General features: G+C 42.4%; 1 protein-coding gene across 2 annotated transcripts in view; it reads left to right on the forward strand.

Annotated features, from left to right (window-relative positions):
* The window catches only part of LOC124803997 (inter-alpha-trypsin inhibitor heavy chain H4-like), a 145493-nt gene that overhangs the window by 48836 nt on the left and 70744 nt on the right, over positions 1–25913 (forward strand). For both annotated transcript variants that reach the window (XM_047264717.1, XM_047264718.1), the window contains exons 6-8: positions 667–827; positions 3590–3793; positions 12528–12675. In XM_047264717.1, the coding sequence (XP_047120673.1) occupies positions 667–827; positions 3590–3793; positions 12528–12675 (513 nt within the window). The remainder of the gene's footprint in view (positions 1–666; positions 828–3589; positions 3794–12527; positions 12676–25913) is intronic.

The raw sequence follows: 25913 nt of genomic DNA on the forward strand, positions 1-25913 counted from the left end.
CAGTGATATGATTTTGCAGGTAAATTTAGCCGCATACGCGAATATTGTATGAGATGTGTATTGCGAATAGTGCCAGTAGACAAGAAGTAATAAATTAAAAAGTCGTGTCTGAAGCTGAAGTTTTACTGCATCAACAGCTAAAATGTAATAAGCGATAAACGTTTTTCATGTCATTGTTTGAAAGGAGTTGTGAGGGAGAAAATGTTTCATAAATCTTTGAAATTATATGTGAAGTTTGTTGGAAGCCGAGCTCATTCTCAAGTACTGCATGAATATAGCCTGGATAATTTGTGTTCCGTGACTTAACCTGCCTCAAGACATATACAGGTTGTAACTGTACTACTTGACTTCTTGTGTAAAACATTTAACACAAGATTTCAGCTCTAGATGAGCAGATTATGAGAGCCGTTAAATTATGCAAATTCTGTCAGTAGCGGTATTAATTATTATTGAAAATCAAACCTCTGTTGCACTACAAGCCGTTAGACATGCAACATACGAGTGTGAGCGTTCTGCATGGACGAGGCCGCAGACGCCTGGACTGCGCGCGATTCCGGTCAGTGATCTTTGTTTGGCAATCGATCAGGGTATAACCAATTGCGACATCATCATGTTTTAGACGAGGAAGGGCCAAGACCGAAATCGCCTGAGCGTTGCCTGTTGCAGCGGACCCCCTGGCGCGCATCGAGCGACCCACGCCATCCAGCGCCATCGTGCGCTGGTCGCCCACCGAGGAGGAGCAGCGGCAGCGGGGCAAGAAGGGCATCTCCGGTCAGCTGGTGGTGCGCTACGACGTGGACCGCGACGCCAGCCCCAGCCAGATACTCGTGAGTCTCCGTAATACTCGCTGACAGTTGCTAACTCCTATTTGTCCCATAACAGTCTCACAACTCCAACCGAAAAAGAGAAATTAATAATAATGTAATGTGTATGAAATCTTATGGGACTTAACTGCTAAGGTCATCAGTCCCTAAGCTTACACACTACTTAACCTAAATTACCCTAAGGACAAACACACACACCCATGCCCGAGGGAGGACTCGAACCTCCGCCGGGACCAAAAAGAGAAAACTCCAGTACCTGCCATTCAGGATTTAATTTAATGTCTTGGCCTCATCCTGCTCGCCATATGCGACCTGTACTTACTCTTTTCTGAAGATACATCACAGACCCACGAAGGTGGAAATCGAAAATTGATGTTAAGTAAGAGACATGAATCGAGTATGAAATTACTTTACTGATTTCCAAGTGCGACGGTTCGCAGCCCAAGTAACCTTCTCATTTTACATCCTACGATACTTGTTAGTATTAATACACTTGCCATGTGACGTAAGTAAAACTGCCGGTTCGAATCCTGTCTCGGGCATGGATGTGCGTGATGTCCTTAGGTTAGTTAGGTTTAAGTAGTTCTCAGTTCTAGGGGACTGATGACCTGATAAGTAAATTCCCATAGTCCTCAGAGCCATTTGAACCATTTTTAAGTAAAAGTAACAAGGTATATGATACATGCCATCATCATTCCACATGAAATTTGTCATGTCGTGTAAGCTGGCCGCGGTGGCCGAGCGGTTCTAGGCGCTTCAGTCCAGAACCGCACGACTGCTACGGTCGCGGGTTCGAATCCTGCCTCGCGCGTAGATGTGTGTGATGTCCTTAGGTTAGTTAGGTTTAAATACTTCTAAGTTCTAGGGGACTGATGACCTCAGATGTTAAGTCCCGTAGTGTTCACAGCCATTTGAACCATTCATGTTGTGTAATATGACACAACGTATTCGTACCCACTTCCTTTCATAGATGCGCAGAGACTCTACAGGCAACACCAATAAAATTCACGTACACTTGTTCAGGTTTCAGACTGGAGGTACATACTTTGGTGGTAAGGTATTCAACAAGCTCCTGTCTAACATCGGGCAAGAAATTATGAATCCCTACCAATTAAAAAAGAAAACTGAAAACTCACTTCATTAACCGTTCTTTCCACGTATTATCTGAATATTTGTCCAGAACTAATTTATCACTCTGCAGCGGAATTTGTGCGGACATGAAACTTCCAAGCACATTAAAATTGTGTGTCGGACCGAGACTCGAACTGTGGAGCTTTGCCTTTAGCGGGCAAGTGCTCTATCGACTGAGCTACCCAAGCAGGACACAGAACTCCGCCAGTATTTAGTCTCTCGCCTTCACAGAAGTTCTCCTGCGAACGTTGCAAAATCAGCATTCCTTTCTTCCAGGAGTGCTTGTTCCTCAAGGTTCGCAGGAGAGCTTCTGAATTCTGGAACGTAGCAGACGAGGTACTAGCGGAATTGAAGCTGTGCTGAGGGGTCATAAGTCGTGCTTGGGTAGCTCAGTCGGTAGAGCAATTGCCCGCTAAAGGCAAAGGTCCCTTCGAGCCTCGGTCAAGCACACAGTTTTAATCTGCAAGGTAATTTCATCTAAATATGGGGACTGACTGACTTAAAATGCCTGTTACCTAGGTGGCAACTAGCAGTTTTGTTATAAAGTTGTATGCTAAATAATATTGTACTACAAATGGGACTCAGTTTTACAAATACAAAAATATTTTCTTTGAAAAATGTCATTGCAATAAAATAAATAATAAGCAACTCATAACAAATAAACTACAGCTATACCATGAAACTAAGGAGGCAACAAATTCTTTCAACGTAGCACCCTTACACAATCCCCTGAACTTTCTCTGAATTTTGGTCCCTGCTCAAGGCGCAAACGAAGTGGTTTATCACGTGCCACTCTTCATCATGACGTCTGGTGTGTTGCTTTAATTATGGTACAGGAGCGGAGCGGGTGCCAATAAGAAACTTCCTGAAAGATTAAAAATGTGAGCCAGACCCAGACCGAGACTCGAATTCGAGACCTTTGCCTTTTGTGCGCAAGTGCTTTACCGACTGAGGTATCCAGGCAAGAATCACGAGAGGTCTTCACATCATTACGTCCATCAGTACCTCATCTCCTACCTGCAGAGTGAAAATCTTATTATGGAAACATCCATCAAGCTGTGGCGAAGGTATGTTTCCGCAATATCCTTCTTTCTAGGAGCGCTAGTATTGCAAGTTTCGCTGGAGAACTTCTGTGAAATTTGGAAAGTAGGAAATGAGGTAGTGGTGAAATAGAGCTGTGAGGAAGGGTGGTGATTCGTTCTTGGGTAGCTCAGTCGGTAAAGTACTTGTCCACAAAGGGCAGTAGTGACTCAGTGTGCGAGTCTCGATGCGGCATACTCTTGCCGGGAAGTTTCATTGTACAGACTACTTGTTCCATTTCTTAGTATACTACTTACATTTCACCTCACAAAAATATCGCCTCTCGTCTACACTTATAAGACAACTCATATCAATTTTACATTAAGATTAAAATTTACATTATTCTGCGAGGTACACAGTATAGTGTGTACGCGAAGGTTTCCCGCTCACTAAACTCAGAAAACAATCGATTTGCCACATTTCAAGACAAAACTGATGATCACTTCGTAGCAGCGGACTTCTCCGCTACTGATGTAACATAGCGCTCAAAAATAAAGTGCTACATCGACGCAAAGCAGTTTGCCATTGTCCTGCCAGTTCCCACTCGTGTGCAGGTGAGCGAGGACGGCTACTTCGTGCACTTCTACGCGCCTCCCGGCCTGCCGCCGCTGCCCAAACACGTCGTCTTCGTGCTCGATGTCAGCGGCTCCATGATGGGCCGCAAGATCGAGCAGCTCAAGACGGCTATGCACACCATCCTGGACGAGCTCAACGCGGGTGACGTCTTCTCCCTGATCCCGTTTTCTAATGAAGTTCAGGTAAGGCGAATCGCGAGCAGTTATTCTCAGATGGTGCAAAATTACGTTATGAGCTACTGATGGACGGCTGAATGCTTACAGTACGCTTCCGAGGGCTGTAATTAAATTTTTTGCAAGTGAATGTGGATAAATTGTTGAAGGGACACATTTTAAGCTGTAGTACCCAACATTAATATGTTGCCTAGACTTTCCCATTCCCATTCACATCCTCTAACAATTTTATTTGCAAGTATGTAATACTTAATACGGCAACAGTCGGCATTCACTGGATTTAGAACGTTTTTTCTTCCGTTTGTTCATGGCAGTGGCATCGTGCACCTTATTTTTATTTTATTAAATTTTTTAGATACATCAGTCTCATGTCTTTACATAAGCACGGGAGGCTCTCACAATATCTACACCGATCATCAATGAAAATTATCATATATAAAAATATATGTATGTATGTGTCTGTACCACACCTCCTACTGTATGAGTGGATACATTTCTACCAAATTTGATACACACATATGGGAAGGGCTACTGTGGGGGGATAAGAACCACTTAGCTACCATAAGGGTGAGGGTGGAGATGGAATGAGCTGGCAACCTGTGACCTGTACGTCACGCTTCTTGTGCAAGTAGTTTTGGAAAGCTTTGCTGAGAGTATGTGTACTGCTGAGCATTGAGCATGGCGAGTATGGGTGAGCAGAGAGATAGAGAGAGAGGGGGGGGGAGGAGAAGGAGGAGGTGGATAATGAGAAGGGTGAAGATAAGATGGATAGAAAGCTGAAAGGGGGAGATAGGCAGTCAGAGAAACGAAGGGCTGTGATGGACAGATAGAGATGGAAAGATGAGATGGACGGAAAGAGAGAAGAGAGGGGGAGTTGGACTGAAATATGGGGAGTAGGAGATAGATAGCTAGAGCCTCAAGGAGAGCATGGACAGAAAAGGAGGAGGTGGACGGAGAGAGGGGATGGAGGACGAGATGGACAGAGAGAGGATGGAGGAGGAGATGTACAGAAGAGGGGAGAAAATGAGATGACACAGAGGGTAGAGGAGGAGGTGGATTTTAATTTGCGGTACGAGGAGATGAGTGGAGAGTGGAGCAGGATGAGATGATCTAATAAAAGATCGGAATAAATAAATACACACGCAATGTCGCTGCTCAGCAAGCCTCCTATACATTCATTCTGCTATTGTACTTGTTGTTATGATCTCCATTCTGAAGACTGGTTTGAGATCTGTATATCAGCGACCCTTTCAGTCTTTGGCTACTACACGGTTATTCATAAGTACCTTTGTCGTTTCAGAAGACAACTGTAGGAAAATTACAAGAAATACAGAAAACAGACAAATACCAACGGACAGAGCACCTCTCCAAGTTTTAACTCACATTACATGTGCTCATTGTTTGTGACGTGGCAAGTGAGAGTACACGCGTGCAATTCACTGAAGTCACTACTACTACTACTGCTGCTGCTGCCCTGGAAGGTACAACAACAGAAGTGCACTTTGTCAATATGTTCATTTGTTTGCCTATCTTTAGGAAAAAAATGATTCGATACAACAACAAGGGTTGTATGCATGTTCTCACACTGCTGTCCCCTTCTAGTGCCCTCTGCATCACCGCCACGGCATGTACTACTAAGCGATATTCCACTCATAAGTACTATTATTCTGCTTATCTTTTTTAGTGCAGTCGTCTACTGAAATTCTAGAGATGTTTATGAACAGCTCTGGGTTGTAATGCGCATCAGTTTGAATCTGTTTATTGAAACCTTCATCTTCCTCTAAGATATTTATCCTGCACACACTAATAAATTACCAAACTGACTATTCTTCGAAGCTGTAACAGAACAGAGCTCTCAAACAGTGTACACTGTCCAATCACACTATTGTGACGCAGTTTGGACTGCAGCAGTACTTGGAGTAAGAGTGTCAGTGAGGTTCTGCAAGATACTGTCAGGGATGTGGAGCCATGCCTACTCCAGTGGCGTGGCCAGCTGCGCTGGTTTTCTCACTTGTGAATCCATTGCGTGAACAGTGGTCCCAAAAATACTTGATTCTGTTTAATTATGTGGAGTTGGTTGGTTGGTTGGTTTGGGGGAAGAGACCAAACAGCGAGGTCATCGGTCTCATCGGATTAGGGAAGGACGGAGAAGTCGGCTGTGCCCTTTCAAAGTAACCATCCCGGCATTGGCCTGGAGTGATTTAGGGAAATCACATTTTGTGGAGTCTGGCAGCCAGAGAAGTGCAGGTAAACTCATCCTGGTGCTCTTAAAACCACACACGTATACGGCGAGCCGTGTGACACGTTGCGTTATGCTGCTTGTAGATGCCATCGTGCTGAGGAAGAGCAGACTGCATGTAGATACGGATATGATCCCCAAAAATAGATACATACTTTTGTTGATTCAGTGTGTCTTCAGAATGACGAGATCACCCAGGGAAAGCCACCACCCAGGGAATGCCACGAAAATATTCCACACACCATAATACTTCCTCCTCAGGCCTGAACACTTCCGATGATTCTTGCGGGAGTGTTTGCTTTCAGCCGTTTTACGCTGTACATGTCATCTGTCCGATGGAGTATAAAAAGTGACCCATCTGAAAAGGCCACCTGTCGGCACTCAGCGGACGTCCTGTTGCGTTAACTGCGTGCGTAGACCACGCTTCGTCGCAGATGAACAGCAGTCAGCATGGGTCTATGATCCAGGGGCTGCTGCAGAGGCTCAGATGCCGAAGCGTTTGCTGAACGATTGGTGAGGTGACACTATTGACAGCGCTCGGTTACTCGGGAGGCTCAGTTGCTCAACATTTGCACTTCCACTCGCCCGTACGCATCTCCGCAGCCGTCGTTCAGCGCTGTCATTTGTGGCTCGTGGTGCACCACAGTTACCTTGCCGGCGGTGTTGCATAGCGCCATTTTGCAATGCACGACATTCTTTAACCATGGCGCCACGCGATCAATTTACAAACTTAGCTGTATCGAAAATGTTTTCACCCTTGGTACGAATGACAGTGATAATTATTTTTAATTGTCTTTCTAGATGTGCCCATTCAGTCACCCAGTAGTTAAACGTCATTTATGTTGATACGAACGTCAGGACAACGCAATACCCAGTCACCGAGAGGAAGAAAAGTCTGACCTGGCCAGGAATGCAACGCGGGCACCTACGCTTAGCAATACGCTGCACTGACATAGTAGCTACCGAGATGGGACCCGATTGATCAGGCAGTTTTCTATGTTAGATAAATCGTTCCGTTTCCGCAGTTTGACAACGGCTGCATTGCTTTCCGCGTCCTCTCTCCCGTCAAGCTTTAGATACCCTCCACTGCTAGTGCTTGCCACCTGCCGTCTGTGAGTGGTTATTGGATGTGGATGTCGAACATAGGTGGTAATGTGACTCGACCGTCTATAATATACTACACGATCTATTTCCAGAAATGTCTGTTGGAAAGTATAGTTATCAGAATATAAGAAACACCAAGTTAAAGCAAAGCTAAATGCCTCAAAAATTAAATATCGTGTGCTATTGCTGCAATTTGTTAGAAAAACGTCCAATTATATTATTGCAGTGTTTAGGAACACATTTGAGTTTGTTTCTCATCCGAAAGTTCAATTAATGCAGTCAAGTTATCGGGGCTCGATGGGGCGTCGATATCTATTAATAATATGTGATCACACAAAAAATACAAAAATTGCATAAAATTATTTCCAAAAAAATAACGTGCACGAGAGCATATAAAAACAAAGCAAACGAATTTTATAAAATACTTTTATACAAATAATGTAATTCAGTAATTAGTGGATACAAATTTGCAATGCCGATTCATCACACCAATTTACTTACAACACAACTAACGAAATGTGGCAGTATATTCACTTTTATACTTGAGACAGCAAATCACACTGTATCCATTTGCTCACAATCGTCCTGCACTGACAACACGACCTACGGTAGTGCAAGAAAATGACAAAAATGTACCGTCATTTGACTGTACAAGTTACCAGGTGTAACACATTACTTTTGACATAGTTATCAGCCACTAATTATGTAAATGGATCTTTCTGAAACAACAGTGGCTCGTAATTCATGATTAGAGATCATGACAAAGGAAACAAATTTAAGTTCGGGATAAAATGTTCCCTACGAATAAAAACACATCTAACCGTAATTTGAAGCACTGTAGGCTCCCATGTAATCTCTACAAAGTTAGTGAGTGGTCAGTCTCGAAATCTGAATTGGGCATAACTGACGTACGGTAGTTCTTTAGCGTGTTACTGTAGCTCTTAGTATGTAGAAAGATGTTATCAGCGCGTCCCATTTCGTCGTTGAACAAATCGTCAGTTGCTTAATTGCGTTGCATCTCCTTGAGCATCTTCTCCACACAAATAATACTTATGGTATTGCTCATTTCCAGATGCTCACCATTCTGTCACACGACCATTAGTTTTCCTATCTAGCCACACATCTCCTGCCCCGTATCTTAACACATCATACTGTTACTGCCAAAGTTCTACAATTCTCTATAGACCACTCCAAAATTAACTTTTCAGTATAAAGACTTTCATTTGTTTAAGTCCGATTTACAAATTCTTAAACTTAAGTATTTCAACGAATTACATAAACAAATAATAGATGGAACAGCAAACATAATTCTGAAAAAGTAAAAGTGAAAGTAATATCCGTGAACAGAGTCCTAGTGTTATAATACGTCAGGTTCTGTCCTATCAACCGATCTTTTCTTTTACTCACGCTGTGCAGAAACACATTTTTCTTTCGAGTTCAGTTAAGTAGTTACTCATTAGTTGTTCAAAATTTCCATTCAGTTTTCTACATTGTTCTGTAGCACCACATTTCAGAAAGTTTCAACTGCCCTTTATTGCACAAGACGTATCGCCCATGTTTCTCCATAGATACTTCTTCCTGTTCCATTCTCAAATAGAATGAGGTAGAACCACTGTCTTCACTGTCTATAAGCCTCAGTACGACCTCTAATCTCTCACCTTACGTTCGCGGTATTTACGCAGAATGTGCGTTGGCGGCAGTAGAATTGATCTGAAGTCGACCTCAAACGCCGGTTCTCTAAATTTCCGCAATAGTGCCTCACGAAAAGAGCGTCGTCGTCCCTGCAAGGAAGTTCACTTAGCATTTCTTTACTCCTTGCCAGCTGACCGATCCTTCCGGTAACGAATTTAAAGCACGCCTCTGAACTGTTTCGATGTCTTCCTTTAACCTGACCTAGTGAGGATCGCAAACCCTTGAGCGATAGTCAAGAATTGGTCGCACTAGCGTTCTATACGCCGTATCCTTTATAGATGCGGCATGCTTTCCCAAAACTCTCCCAATGAAACGAAGTCGAGCATTCGGCTTCCCTATTACCAACATAACATGCTCAATCCATTTCATATCGCTTTGCAATGTTACGCTTAGGTATTTAATCGGTGTGACTGTGTCAAGGAGCTTGCTACTAATGCTGTATTTGAACGTCGCAAGATTGATTGTCCTGCTCATCTGCATTAACTTACGTTTTTCTACAGAGAGAGAAAGTTGCCATTTATCACACCAACTAGAAATTCGTCTAAGTCGTCTTGTATGCCCCTACAGTCACTCAAAGACAACACCTGGAAATACACCATAGCTTCATCGGCGAACCGCCGTAAATTGTTATTCACTCGCCCACTACATCATTTATCTATATAAAGAGTAATAGCGGACCTATCACACTTACTCGGTGAACTCCTGACGATACTCTTGTCTTTGATCAACACTCACCCTCCAGGACAACTAAATGAGCTCTGATAGTTAAAAGGTCTTCGAGCCCTCATGAACCTGGGAACCTTGTAGGTGAGCTCGGACCTTCGTTAACAGTCTGCAGTGGAGCACTGCGTGTGAGGCATTTCTTAAATCTAGGAAGATGGGATCTGTCTGTTACCCTCCATTCATGGTTTTTAGCATATCACGTGATAAAAGGGAGAGTTGAGTTTCACATGAGCGACGCTTTCTAAATCCGTGCTGATTTGTGAACAGTAGGTCGGGATATAGGATGGGGGGGGGGGGGGCCGGGGGCAATTTCAGGGGGTGCCAAATTTATGTTCTTGAAGAAAAAAACCTTGTTTCATAAAGCGCCTAGAATCCAGCCTACGTTGGTCTATCGATTATTCATATGATTTTGAAACGCATCCCCGTTGGTTTTTGAATATTTTTGAACACATTCTAAGTTAATTTCTGAACGAATAATACGTTTATTTTTGAATGCGCGCGTAGTGTACCTGATGTCTCTGTCAGGGGAATCCCTGTCGCATCGGCCGGCCGAAGTGGCCGTGCGGTTAAAGGCGCTGCAGTCTGGAACCGCAAGACCGCTACGGTCGCAGGTTCGAATCCTGCCTCGGGCATGGATGTTTGTGATGTCCTTAGGTTAGTTAGGTTTAACTAGTTCTAAGTTCTAGGGGACTAATGACCTCAGCAGTTGAGTCCCATAGTGCTCAGAGCCATTTGAACCATTTGAACCTGTCGCATCTAGAAATGAAAAACATTCCCGCAGACAAAAGTGGGCGGGGCTAAACAAGCTGAGCCGATTAAACCGGAACGGGTGAATGCCAATCGCTGTTTGTTAATGTGGTTGACTAGGTGTGGGAATGAGTAGCGTTGTTATAATTACTATCGAAATCCATAGAGCCAGACTACCAGAGTGAAATAAACGACTAATAGGAATAAAAGGTAAGAAAGATTACATATTAGTCTTATCGGTGTATCCAAGAAAATGAAATGTTGTCGGAAAATTTTTGTCATATCGCTACACTACTAAGGGCCAGTTGTATAGTCCCTGGTTAGCAGCCACTTAAGTTCTGTTCTCGGAATAGAGCGGCAAACTCGTTGCACAGATATTATGTGGAAGAATATGACGATTCCAAATTTATATAAAATTTCATACTGCTACTTTTCGATCTCATGCTTGAGAAACTGGAGCGCGTGAATGAAATGTAAAACTGTTTTCTAACATAAAACGTTTTGCTTGTCATGGGCCTAACAGGCATTTGACACTGGTACTTCGTGAATTATATTCTGTCGTATTATTTTAAATGAGGTAGATAAAAATGTCCATTTGTGCCAAAACAGTCTCGTTTATTTGGAGTGTGTTACAATTACTGTAATATTAGAAAGACCCATTTCGTTTTATCTGGCAGACAGTGAAAAAAAGGGACGTAATCAAATCGAGAAACCACACCAGTGTTGCATACTATTCGTATTAACCAGCTTTCTCGGTATTAGACAATTACACTTTAACTTTTAATGTAGCAAAACGTTTGACGAACTTTGACGAGATAACACATTTTTTCGCAGAAAAGAAAGCACCCCATGTGAAGCTGTATTAAGGTTAGAGAGGAAAAAATGTTGCGACCTAAGGATTGAAGAAATGTGTACTGTCTTGCTTTCCTCTTGTCTTTACTGGTTTTATGCTTCCTGCATTTAATTTCATGACACACAAAAGAGAAAGTTATGAGCTAATAGGCAACAAAGAGTGCAAATTTTCTCAAGAGCTCTTATTCTCCCGGTCACAGATAATCCCACCCAGTATTAATTGTGAGTTCTTTTTAAAGAGGGGGCTGGATGTCAAACCGGACAACTGGAAGCAGGAGAGACACCACAGGACAATTTAATTTCCACCGTCATAAATATAGATTTGATGGTTTCCATTACAAGATATACACGGTAGAATTCCATAGAGCGAAATACAGTGACATGGGATAGAAGAATGCTTTGTGAAGACGCTCGGCACTGCACTTTGGTACACTTAAGACCAAATAAATGTCTTAAATTTCCTCGAACAAATATGTCTTGTATATCAAACTATTTAGAAAGATGTGCCCTAAAAATGAACATATTTTTGAAAAACCGACTTTTTAAAATCATTATCATCCTGTCTCAAACTCTCGGGTGGGGGGGAAGTGCCACCATCAAGTTTCTGCCCAAGCACAGGAAATCGGAAAATTTCGTACATCCGGGGCTAGTGAACAGAAGTTTCTCTTTCTCGAGGACATTTATTATATTCTGAGAATATGTTCAAGAATTCTGCAGCAAACCGATATTAAGGTACTGGTTGGTAAATGTGTGGGCCCCGTCACCTGCGCTTTTATCCACCTCCTACGACTTCGCCTGGGCGGGAAATTCGCAACAAAGGCAAGCAGAGTAAGAGATCAGCGCCGAAAGGTATTGTAAAACTGAACTGGGATTCCATCTGGACATGGCAACTTATTCATTTTCAACTCTTACAGTTGCTTCTCTACGCCAGGGATATCTATATTTATGTCCTCCATGCTAAAGTCAGTGCCACTTCAAACGACGGTATGGTTTTGCATGAATGATACCTTGAACGTGAAATTTTACTCGGTGTCAGGGAACAATACAAACAAGTCTCACCAGAGAACACTTTTTAATATTTAAAAATCTCCTTTACAGAAATGATTTTCTTGTTAAGAACAATCTGCATTTTCTGTCCTCTTTATTTATGCTTATATCAAGTATTTTTCCGCCAAGATTTTATTCTGTCACTTTCTAATATAATACTCTCAGCATCGCCGAAAGCAATTTTACAGCGTTTCAATATCCTTGTTCCACTTTTCTTGATGTTTATTTTATGGTTTGTTCTCGTTATACATGTGTGAATATATACATATTTTGGGTCTATGAGTGAATGTTGTAAACGCTTATTTGGGGTGAGACTCAGATGGTGATCCTCGGTTGCAGGTATGGCATCCAGATGTGACGCTCACATTTGAAGCTACGTCCCAGGAGATTCTGGACCCCGTGTTCAACTCCAGCGCTATCGTCGAAGCCACGAGTGAGAACATCGCCAAGGCCAAAAGCTGCATTAACTCCTTTGAAGCGATTGGGGGTATGTACTAGTCTAGTATAGAATTTCAATCATACAAAAATCAGGATACAATGAAGCAATTTCACTTAACTCTCAGATATCGCCTACTGTGTTTTCACTATTAAATTTTTGTCAAAACATGCTTTTCATTAAATAAGCAATACACAAAGTCAGCACAGAAACCCCATTGTCTCTATGTCAAACGTGGAGCTTTCAATGATTAAAAACGGTTCATTTCGCCTCAAACGATTCTTGCATCTCGTCCTTGAAGCTTCCATGATGTCGGGCGGAGTCCCATTCCCGGTCAGATTCCATACACACTTACGGTCGGTTCACACTAGAGTGCGGTGCGATGGCGTACTGCAGCAGCAAACGCTTTCCGTAGCTTCAAAGCGGCACGCGGAATTGGCGTTCTCATCCGAAACGGCAATCAGTGGTAACCAGTGATAGACGGAACAGAGCTGTGAGTGGAGAATCAGTGACAGGCGGTTAACAACTGACCTCTCAAACATAGGTAAGCACGACAGTATAGTTCAGAATGGGGAGTTAGAACGTGTAGCTATGGCAATTGTAAATTCGATCATGTTGGTCGAATATATTGTGTTAATGACTGCTGCAAGTGTGACAGTTTATGTGATTCACAATACCATGAGACTATATGAATGAAAGACATTGCTGGAAGAAGACACACAGTTCTTCATTTTTTAAATATATCTTATTTCATATACATACATCAAAAAAGTTTTGCATCACCCCGCTTCCCAAAACTCCTGAAGATAGTCGTTGACTGAGGATATTGTATCACACACACAGTCCCTTTGACTGTTCAGAGATGCCACTAAACCCGCCCAAAGATGTAAACAACCATACATGAGCAGCGCCTATTAGACGAAGGGATCCGACAGCCGGTCAGTTCCAGTCATTCCACGAGGAAGGAGGTGCACGGCTCGTGTTGTCTGTAGTTCAACCATGCCTAGGCGGTCAGTACCGTGGTTCCATCACGTCCGCATTTTTACTTTGTGCCAGGAAGGGCTCTCAACAAGGGAAGTGTCCAGGCATCTCGGAGTGAACCAAAGCGATATTTTTCGGACATGGAAGAGATGCAGAGAGACAGGAACTGTCGATGACTTGCCTCGCTCAGGCCGCCAAAGGGTTACTACTGCAGTGCATTACCGCTACCTATGGCTCGGAGGAACCCTGACAGCAACGCCACCATGTTGAATAATGCTTTTCGTTCAGCCACAGTACGTCGTGTTACGTCTCAAACTGTGCGCAATAGGCTGCATGATTCGCAACTTCACTCCCGACTTCCATGGAGAGGTCAATCTTTGCAACCACGACACCATGCAGAGCGGTACAGATGAGCCAAATAAACATGCCGACCCGACCGCTCATTATTGGCATCACGTTCTCTTCACCGATGAGTGTCGCATATGCCTTCAAACAGACAATGGTTGGAGACGTGTTTTATAGGCAGCTCGGTCAGGACGAACGCCTTAGAAACAATGTCCAGAGAGTGCAGCAAGGAGGAGGTTCCCTGCCGTTTTGAGGTGGAATTATGTGGGGCCGACGCACGCCACTGGTGGTCATGGAAGGCGCCGTAACGCCTGTACGATACGCGAATGCCATCCTCCGACCGATAGTGCAACCATATAGGCAGCATATTGGCACGGTAATCGTCTTCATGGACGACAATTCGCAGCCGCCATCATGCACATCTTGTGAACGAATTCCTCCAGGATAATGACCTCACTCGAGTAGAGTGTCCAGCATGTTCTACAGACATGAACTCTATCGAACATGTCTGGGATAGATTGAAAAGGTTTTTTTATGGATGACGTGACCCACCAACCACTCTGGGGGATCTACGCCGAATCGCCGTTAAGGAATGGGACAATCTGGACCAACAGTGCTTTGATGAACTTGTGGATAGTATGCCACGACGAATACAGACATATGTCAGTGTAAGAAGATGTGCTACTGGGTATTAGTGGTACCGGTGTGTCCAGCAATCTGAACCACCACTTCTGAAGATCTCGCTGTATGGTCGTACAACATGCAATGTGCGGTTTTCATGAGCAATCAGAAGGGCGGAAATGATGTTTATGTTAATCTCTATTCCAATTTTGTGTACAGGTTCCGTAACTCTCGAAACTGAGGTGATGCATAACTTTTTTTGATGTGTGTATTTCGTTATTTATGTTTCCTTGTTTACCGTTAATGCAACTGGTGATTTATCATTCGTAACTGTACCTTGTCTCATTAGACAGTAATAAAATCTAAAAAACTGACCACTCTAGAAGAAAAATTTTCGATGACTCACAGTACAGCTTTTAATGTTCCGAAGTGCAGTATGTGCGTTCAGTTGGTTGCTATAAATAGTGCATAGCTTTAATATCGTAGGTATTTGTTCAGAATTTATGTATCTGATAGCTGCTTTTCAATTTTCGTTGTGTGAACCACACATATTTTAGCCACTCAGCTAGTGTTACTTATTGAAACAGTCAATGAAGCAGTGCTACTATGCTCAAGTCTTTACTCAAACTTTCATTAACGTATGATGTATCATTATAGGCAGGATAGAAACGAAACCAGCACCCACCACAGTAATATAAGTTTACATGCCTATTAACACCACTGGTGACGAAGAAAATGAAAAAAATCTATGACGAGACAACAGAAGAAACTGAGGCTTTAACAGAGAAAAAAAATTAATTTTAGTGGAGGACTAAAATTTAATAGTAGAACAAGGACGGGAAAGAAAAACTGGAGTGAGGGAAAGGATTTAAAGAGGTAACCGTGTTATGGTTTTTCGCCGCGAGTCGATTTTATTCATAACTAAACTTGGTTTAAGAATTGTGAAAAAAGGATCATACACTTAATATATCGAGATCGGACCTGGATAAATTGCAGAGTTATTCAGAATCTCAAAGAGAGCATTAAATAATGACTGGCTGAAACTGGAGATAGGAATGCACTACAAGACAATGGGTAGTTTTAAGAGATGATATAGTGAAGGTGGCAGAGGGTGAAAGTGGAATAAAGTACAGTATAAATCTTTTGATAACCTATGAGGTACTGAATACAATTGACGAGGCAAAGGGAATACATACGTCTAAGAATGAGGTACACTGAAACTGGAAACTGGCAAAGCATAATGGCCAGTAGAAAAGTGGAAGCCTATAGAAGTTTGCTAGGAAAGAATAGATGCAGATTATTGGATAATTAAATAAAGAAAAACTCGGATGCCAAGCCATATAGAAGCAAAAGAGGAACGCCTGGAAAACGGAATTTTATAGAGGAGGGAGGGAGTTAATCGAACGAACTTGAGCACCATTTTAAATTCCGGTCAAATATCTGCACAAGCGACACAATATTGATTCCACAACATATCTTAGAAGACAGACTGAAGAAATTCAAACCTGCGTTTACAGCATTTGTAAATTAGAGGAAGCTTTTAGAAAATTTGACTGGAATATATTCATTGAATTCATAAAGGTATCAAGAATAAAACACAGGACGCAAGAAATTACTTACAGCTTGTACTGAAATATAACCTCAATTTTAAGAACAGAATGTCATGAAGGAGACAATAATTGAAAAGACAGATGTAGAGAGGATATACAATACGAACTGGTAATCTACATATACATGTACATGATTTCTCAGCAACTCGCCATTAAGTGCCTGACAAGGGTTTCATCGAACTACCATCAAGCTATTTCTCCACCTTTCCACTCTCGAACGGTTCCGGGGAAAAAAGAGCCTTAAGTCTTTCGTGTTGCTCTGAATTCTGTTATTTTATCATGATGATCATTTCTCCTAAGGAGGTTGTCGTCAACAGAACATTTTCGCAATCGGAGAAGAGAGTGACGGAAATTTTACGAGAAGATTCTGCCACAACGAAGAATGCCTTTGTCTTAATGATTGCCATCCCAATTCACGAATCATGTCCGTGACACTTTGACCCGCACTTGGCGATAATAAAAAAACGAGCTGCCCTTCTCTGAATTTCTTCGATGTCCTCCGTCAGTCCCCTCTGACGCGCATACCACAGCGTACAGCAATACTCCTGAAAAGTCGGACAAAATGGCTCTGAGCACTATGGGACTTAACAGCTGAGGTCATCAGTCCCCTTAGAACTACTTAAACCTAACTAACCTAAGGACATCACACACATCCATGCCCGAGGCAAAATTCGAACCTGCGACCGTAGCGGTCGCGCGGTGCCAGACTGAAGCGCCTAGAACCGCTCGGCCATTCTGGCCGGCAAGGGCGGACAGGCAGGGTGTAAGTAGTCTCTTTAGTAGACCTGTTTGCATTTTCTAAGTGTTCTGGCAATAAATCGCTGTCTTTAGTTTGCTTTACCCGCAGCGTTATCTGTGTGACAGCCCGAATTTAAGTTATTCGTAATTGTAATCCCTAAATATTCAGTTGAATTTACAGCCATTAGATTTGTGTGATCTAACGTGTAACCGAAACTTAGCGGGGATGTTTTAGTGCTCAAGCTGATGACATCACACTTCTCATTATTTAGAGTTAATTGCCATTTTCGCACCATATAAATATTTTGTTTAAATCATTTTGAAATTTGGTTTGATTAACTGACGACTTTAAAAGACGACTGCCTAATCTGCAAACAGTCTAATTGGGCAGCTCAGATTGTCTCCTATTTATGAAGGTCAGGAACATATCTATATGGTGCGAAAATGTGATGGTGATTTAACAAAGTGTGTGTGTAGACAATCTTCCTTCCACTTGAGTGTTCTAGTCTGCCATCTTCATCCTCCTTGTTCCATATGACCAACAAAAAACATATGCTCCTCACTTATTTTACCTCTTATCCACCGAAACTCCTATAATCATCAGCATCACATAATCTTAAACTTCAATAATACCTCTTATGTCGATACATATAAACCTTATCATCAATATCATTTACCTTACCTCTTGTCCACCAAATCTCCAATAATCATCAACTCACACAATCTCAATACCTCAATAATACCTCTTCAATTCGTCGACACATATATATATTACGCGCCTGTCTGCGAAGTTACTATTCAACTAGGTCATGGAATGAAATTCGCAGAGACTTTTTGTTCTGGTATCGACATATCGCTTGTTTACTATCCTTGCCCATTATGTGGAGAAACTGCGCTGCAGCGTCACATATTTATCCATAGGGCTCCGAAGTTTTCAGTTTTGGATTTTCTGTCGATACCTGTATGAATATCAACTTTTGACCAATTTACATAACTACTTAGTTGTGCATCTTTTTTTGTGTATTAACATGTCCCATACCACAGTGCTCTTCGTTGTCCTAGTTTTTCGCTGTAGCGTGCTTGAATAAAATCGTCTCAGTATTCAAGCCGCGTCAATTCGAATAAAATACTCGAGTTGCAATGGCTATTTTCGCCATCGTCGTCACTGACAGTCAGTGATATTTCGGTGATGGAAATAGCCATCGAAATCTTTAATATTTAATTCGACTTGATACAGCTTGAAAACCGAGAAAATTTTATTGAATACTCTTTTTGACTGGATGAACTAGATATTAAATGCTTTTAAAAATGTGTATCGCTACAGCAAAACAAACTACAGGTACCTCTTGTTACTTGACGTATAAAGTTTTGGGTGTTAATCACACAACAAGATAATGACGTTTTTGTGTGCTGTAATTTGCAAAAACCTTGATGAGACCTATATGATTCACGATGCACGTGAACATTGCAGTGCGCACTGCGTGCGACTTTTCGTCTGACATACAAATCATTATCTCGAGAATGGAAACAGATATTATTCTGCTCTCAGCTTGCAATACAGTTTCGATATGTTAGGTACATTAAACGCGGTAGAGAAACTAAAAAAATGTGAAAAGAGAAATGCAAAGGCTCAATCTGGAAATAGTAGGGGTCAGTGAAGTGAAGAGGAAAGAAGAAAAGGATTTCTGGTCAGGTGAGTATAGGGTAATACCAACAGCAGCAGCGAATGGTATAACGCGAGTAGAATTCGTTATGATTATGAAGGTAGGGCAGAGAGTGTGTTACTGTGAACAGTTCAGTGACAAGATTGTTCTAGTCAGAATCGACAGCAAACCAACACCGTCAACGATGCCGACGTTGTAAGCTGAAGATAAAGAGATAAAATGTATGAGGATATTGAAAGGGTAATACAGTATGTAAAGGGGGCTCGTATAATAGTCATGGGGGATTGGAATGCAGCTATGCGGGAATCAGTAAAAGAAAATGTTACAGGAGAATATTGGCTTAGAACAAGGAATGAGGGAGGAGAAAGACTAATTGAGTTCTATAACAAGTTTCAGCTAGCAATAGCGAACACTCTGTTCAAGAATCACAAGAGGAGGAGGTATACTTGGAAAGGTCGGGTGATACGGGAAGATCTCAGATTACCTCATGGTTAGACATAGTTTCCGAAATCAGACACTGGACTGTAAGGTGTACCCAAGTGCAGATATAGATTCAAATCAGAATATAGTAGTGACGAAGAGTAGGATGAAGTTTAAGACATTAGTCAGGAAGAATCAATGCGCAAAGAAGTGGGATACGAAAGTACTAAGGAATGACGAGATACGGTTGAAGTTCTCTAAGGCTATAGATACAGCAATACGGAATAGCTCAGTAGGCAGTATGGTTGAAGAGGAATGAACATCTCTAAAACTGCCATCACAGAAGTTGGGAAGGGAAACATAGGTACAAAGAAGGTAACTGCGGACAAATCATGGGTAACAGAAGAAATAATTCATCGATGAAAGGAGGAAGTACAAAAATGTTCCGGGAAATTCACGAATAGAAAAATACAAGTCACTGAGGAATGAAATAAACAGGAAGTGCAGGGAAGCTAAGACGAAATGGCTGCAGGAAAAATTTGAAGAGATCGAAAAAGAAATGATTGTCGGAAGGACAGACTCACCATACAGCATAGTCAAAACAACCTTCGGTGACATTAAAAGCAAGAATGTTAACATTAAGAGTACAACTGGAAGTCCTCTGTTAAATACAGAGGAGAGAGCGGATAGATGGAAACAATTCTTTGAAAGCCTCTATCAGGGGGAAGATTTGTATGATATGACAGAAGAAGAAAGAGGAGTCGATTTAGAAGAGATAGGGGATCCAGTATTAGAATCAGAACTCAAAAGAGCTTTGGAGAACTTAAGATCAATAAGGCAGAAGGGATAGATATCATTCCATCAGAATTTCTAAAATCACTGGGGGAAGTGACAACAAAACGACTATTCACGTTGGTGTATAGAATGTATGAGTCTGGCGACATGACCATCTGACTTTCGGAAAAGCATCATCCACACAGTTCCGAAGACGGCAAGAGCTGACAAGTGCAAGGATTATCGCACAATCAGCTTAATGCACGCAGGCATCCAAGTTGCTTACAAGAATAATATACAGAAGAATGCAAAAGAAAATTGAAGATGTGCAAGATGACGACCAGTTTGGCTTTAGGAAAGGTAAACGCACTAGAGAGGCAATTATCACGTTGCGGTTAATAATGGAAGCAATACTAAAGAAAAATCAAGACACATTCGTAGGATTTGTCGACCTAGAAAAAACGTTCGACAGTGTAAACTGGTGCAAGATGTTCGAAATTCTGAAAAAAGTTGGGGTAAGCTATAGGGAGAGAGGGGTCATATACTATAAGTACATCAGCCAAGAGGGAATAATAAGAGTGAACGACCAAGAACGAAGTGCTCGTATTGAAAAGGGTGTAAGACAAGGACGTAGCCTTTTGCACCTACTGTTCAATATACATCGAGGAAGCAATGATGGAATTAAAAGGAACGTTCAGGAGTGGAATTAAAATACAAGGTGAAAGAATATCAATGACACGATACGCTGATGACATTGCTGTCTTGAGTGAAAGCGAAGAAGATTTACATGATGTGCTGAACGGAATGAACTGTCTAATGAGTATAGAGTATGGATTGAGAGTAAATCGAAGAACGACGAAGATAAGGAGAAGTATTAGAAATGAGAACAGCGAGAAACTTAACATCAGGATTGATGGTCACGAAGTAGATGAAGTTAAGGAATTCTGCTACCTAGTCAGTAAAATAACCAATGACGGACGGAGCAAGGAGGACATCAAAAGCAGACTAGCAATGGCAAAAAGGGCATTCCTGCCCAAGACAAGTCTACTAATATCAAATATCGGCCTCAAATTGAGGAGCAGATTTCTGAGAATGTATATCTGGAACACAGAATTGTATGGTAGTGAAACATGGACTGTGGGGAAACAGAAGAGAGTTGTAGCATTTGAGATGTGATGCTACAGACGAATGTTGAAAATGAGGTAGACTGATACGGCAAGGAATGAGGAGGTTCTGCGCAGAATCGGAGGGGAAAAGAACACGTGGACAAGGAGAAGGGACAGGATGATAGGACATCTGTTAAGACATGAGGGAATGACTTTCATGGCACTAGAGGGAGCTGTAGAGAGAAAAACGTGAAGAGGAAGACAGAGATTGGAATACACCCAGCAAATAATTGAGGATGTAGGTTGCAAATGCTACTCTGAGATGAAGAGGTTAGCACAGGAGAGGAATTCGTGGCGGGCCGCATCAAAGCAATCAGAAGATTGACGAAAAAAAAAAAAAAGAGGAAAGGTACATTTCATAGACTGCAATGTATGACCTACAACCTTGAGTGAATATTTGAAGGTATAAGACGCAAAAAATCGATGTTATTTACCAAATAGTTTTTTTTTTAAATCGACTGAGAGTATTTCATAGCGACTGGCATGTGTAGGTTGCGAGACAGATGCAACAACGTATTGCTCTGCAGGTATACTTGCAAACATTTATTGGTGGACCACAATTATCCCTCTCTGCTAATACACTTTTAAATCAGTCCAAGGAATGGTCACCATCCCCGATTTTATGTGCGAGACTCGGTTAGAATTGTGATTTCTCCCATGCCATTAATAAATACCCTGTACAAATTCAGTTACTTCAAGAAAGACAAACGGATCCAACCAGTCATTAAACTGCCGTGAGTTGGTTTCTAGTAACTCCCAGCAATAATCTCCAGAAAACTAAACAGGGTAAAGTGTCAAAGTCGAAAGGGATTAAATCACGAAAAAACACCAAACTTTCAGTTTCAGTGGGAAATAATTAGTTTTTTGTTTCAGTCAGATCTTTCCAGGCCCGTTTCTTATGTTAACACCACCTCCAGCTAGCCAGAGCGTGTGCCTGTTGAGCGTAACCTCGATCACTGCATAGCCTCATTCGTCAGGAGCACTGGAATATGACTAACAAGGGGACATTGCAGACTTGCCCTCTCGGATTTTCTTGATATGAAGATCACACACTGGACACCGATTTCCTAAAGGAAAAACATGTAATTCTCAGAAAAACTGTAAAATACAAGCCTTCCAAATTGAAAGATTTCTAACACTTTTGAAATTAAATTACAAATTCTTCAGTAGATCAGCAAGTACAGTCATCAGACTGTAATCATGGATTGGGCGTTTAATACTTGTTTACTTTTTTGAATTCCTTATTTACTAGCAAGTTAATAACTTAAATAACAAATATTGAATCACAATTTTATTTACTGGCAGTGTGAAAATAAATTAAAATCTGATACAGGCATACGAAATGCCTTTTTTAAACCCTGTAGAAATAAAAATTATTTAATTTTTTGTTTGATTTTACCATTCTGGAAAGAAATTTAAATTTTTTGTGCATTTTCATGCAAATAGTTATTAGAATAAAATGATGTTATTTTGAATGAAATTTGGGTAGGCAATATTTTTATTCGGAACTCATGTCCGGAAACAGTAGGGTAGTACGTCGGATAGGATGATGTCATTTCACGTCTATCCTACCTTTCCGATCTGGTTCGAGCCATATTTGCGTGTGTTTGAGTCTTAGAGAAACATGGTTAGGTACACGTCTGCAGAATACACCGACATGTTCGTTCTGTACGGCAAAATTCACGGTAATGGAAGAACTGCTCGTCACGTTTATCAAGATGGTTATCCACAACGTCTGACTGAATCGCATACTCTTTTCATCACAGTTACGCAACATCTTCGAGAAAGTGATATTTTCACCATCAGCAGGCGTGACTGTGGTGCTCAGAGGAGACGCTGCATACTCCAATTGAGAAAGGCCATACTACATCATGTTGAAGAGCACCCATCAATAAATGCACGAGTAATTGCTCGTGCGATGGGTATTGCTACAATTATCATCATCATCATCTGGTATGATGTTAGGAAGAACTCCGCTTATAGCATCATCAGATGAACCTACACGGTGAAAAGCGAAGCACACTCATGCTCATAAATTAAGGATAGTGCTGATACTTGGTGAAACAACGCTCTGGTGGGCGGTTTGCTGGTTTAAATCACCCCAGGGTATGACCATGCGGCGCATTTGACCTGCGGTCGTCGCACGGTGGCGCTGGCAGCAGTCCACTTAGGCAGAGGTGTGTTGGTGCTTGTCAGAGTACGGTTGGTTGGTTGTTTTGGGGAAGGAGACCAGACAGCGAGGTCATCGGTCTCATCGGATTAGGGAAGGAAGTCAGCCGTGCCCTTTCAAAGGAACCATCCCGGCATTCGCCTGGAGCGATTTAGGGAAATCACGGAAAACCTAAATCAGGATGGCCGGACGCGGGATTGAACCGTCGTCCTCCGAATGCGAGTCCAGTGTGCTAGCCACTGCGCCACCGCGCTCTCAGAGTACGGTGCAGTGAGTAAGTGTGCAGACGTTTTCACACACGCTAATGGTGACTGTGTGTTAAAAATGGCTCAAAGAACACATATTTATGACGTTATGAGGAGTAGAATACTAGGGCGACTGGAGACTGGTCAAACACAGCAGGTCGTAGCATGGGCCCTCCGTGTGCCACAAAGTGTGATCTCAAGATTATGGAAACGATTTCAGCAGACAGGAAACGTATCCAGACGTTACAGTACGGGACAGCCACAGTGTACAACACCACAAGAAGACCGATATCTCACCATCAGTGTCAACAGACGGCCACGGAGTACTGCAGGTAGCCTTGCTCTGGACCCTACCGCAGCCACTGGAACAGCTGTCTCCAAACATACAGTCTACAGACGACTTAACAGACATGATTTATTCGCCTCAGACCTGCAAGGTGTATTCCACTGACCCCTGGTCACAGGAGAGCCCGTAAAGCTGGGTGTCAAGAACACAGTACGTGGTCATTCGAACAGCGGTCCCAGGTTATGTTCACGGACGAGTCCAGGTAGAGTCTGAATAGTGATTCTCGCCGGGTTTCATCTGGCGTGAACCAGGAACCAGATACCAAGCCCTTAATGTCCTTGAAAGGGACCTGTATGAAGGTCGTTATTTGATGGTGTGGGGTGCACGTACACCCCTACATGTCTTTGACAGAGGAACTGTAACAGGTCAGGTGTGTCGGGACGTCATTTTGCACCAGTATGTCCGCCTATTCAGGGGTGCAGTGGATCCCACCTTCCTCCTGATGGGTGATAACACACGGCCCCACCGAGCTGCCATCGTGGAGGAGTACCCTGAAACAGAAGCTATCAGGCGAATGGAGTGGCCTACCTGTTCTCCAGACCTAAATCCCATCAAGCACGTCTGGGATGCTCTCGGTCGTCGTATCGCTGCACGTCTTCTAACCCCTACGACACTTTAGGAACTCCGACAAGCACTGGTACAATAATGAGAGGCAATAACCCAGCAGCTTCTCGACCACTTGATCCAGAGTATGCCAACCCGTTGTGCGGCCTGTGTACTTGCGCACAGTGATCATCTCCCATACTGATGTCGGGGTACATGCGCAGGAAACAGTGGCGGTTTTCTCAACTTATCACCAATACCGTGGACTTACAGATCTGTATCGTGTGTGTTCCCCATGTGCCTACGCTATTAGCGCCAGTTTTGTGTAGTGCCACGTTGTGTGGCACCACATTCTGCAATTATCCTTAATTTATGAGCATTGGTGTAGAATGTCACCACATTTTGTGGATATCAAAAATTAGCAAGGGAATGTCTAAAATATACTCCTAACAAAATTTACTATTCATAGAATATCCTCAATACTATGGTGAGAGAAAGGTAAAGAAGACGTGCACCATTCTTAAAAATTTGCCCCAATCCAAAAAGACAAATTTTTATAGTGAGAGGACGCAAATTTTTTTTAAAGAGACTGGATTGGTGTTAAAGAATTGTCATTGTTATCATGATTGGTCGCGGCACACGGAAATTACTATGTGAAAAGTATCAGGTGGCATTATATTACCAGTGTGACAGCTCATTACAGGGAAAAGTAAAAGCGGCTGCATGAACGACAAAGAGAGACTAGCTGGCTGGCGGAAGGGAAGCTATCCATGTGGACAGTGTGACATCATGTGACTAGGTCGTTACTTTTACCACAGAGAATAGTACAGAATTTTATTAGATACTACCACCTATTCATACAAACAATGAAAATTAGCCAGAATGCATAGTATTGATGATGTTCTCTGAATAGTAAATTTTGATTAGGACCAATGGGTGTGCCTAGTATCTCTATACGTTGTGAGTATTTTTCAGACATTTCTTTACTAATTTTAGTATGTAGGTTCCCCTGATGAAGCGGATTGTAGCTGCGAAACCTGTCGTGTTTTAAGTAACAACAATTTTACCAGCTGTAAGCGGAGTTCTTCCTAACATCATGCCTTTCAACAGCTGCGGTTGCCCGGAATATAAAATAGTTTGTGAGCGTCTGGTATGTATGTATGACCAATAACTACATCCATACCGCCTCCAAAGGGTACAATCATTAATGACACCCGATTTTCCATGACGCATTGAGTACTGTATGTAGTTTCTGCGCCGCTGTATCAATGAGCCCCTAGTATTTTCATGGTGCACAGATGAACGTAAATTTACTAGGGATTGTGCCCTCTATTCTCGAAATATCCCGGTCTGGGCAGTCGGAAACCCACATTCCACGCATATCCAGGGATCCTACACAGATTTGGTATCAACGTGTGGGCAGGTATTGTGGATGGTCATGTGACTGTATTGTACCTGCTTCCATCCAAGCTCACAGGTCCTATGTACTTGACCTTCCTTCAATATTTACTGGGCGTGTTGATGGTTGCTGTGAGACTGAACGTCGGTCACGACGTGTGGCTTCAACATGACAGCGCATCTGTTCACTTTTCAAGTCATGTTCGGGAACATCGGGACCAACGATCTGCACAGTTGGATAGGCCAAGGAGGTCCAATCATATGGCCT

Source organism: Schistocerca piceifrons, chromosome 1 (assembly GCF_021461385.2).
Source record: "Schistocerca piceifrons isolate TAMUIC-IGC-003096 chromosome 1, iqSchPice1.1, whole genome shotgun sequence".
NCBI classification, from domain to species: domain Eukaryota; kingdom Metazoa; phylum Arthropoda; class Insecta; order Orthoptera; family Acrididae; genus Schistocerca; species Schistocerca piceifrons.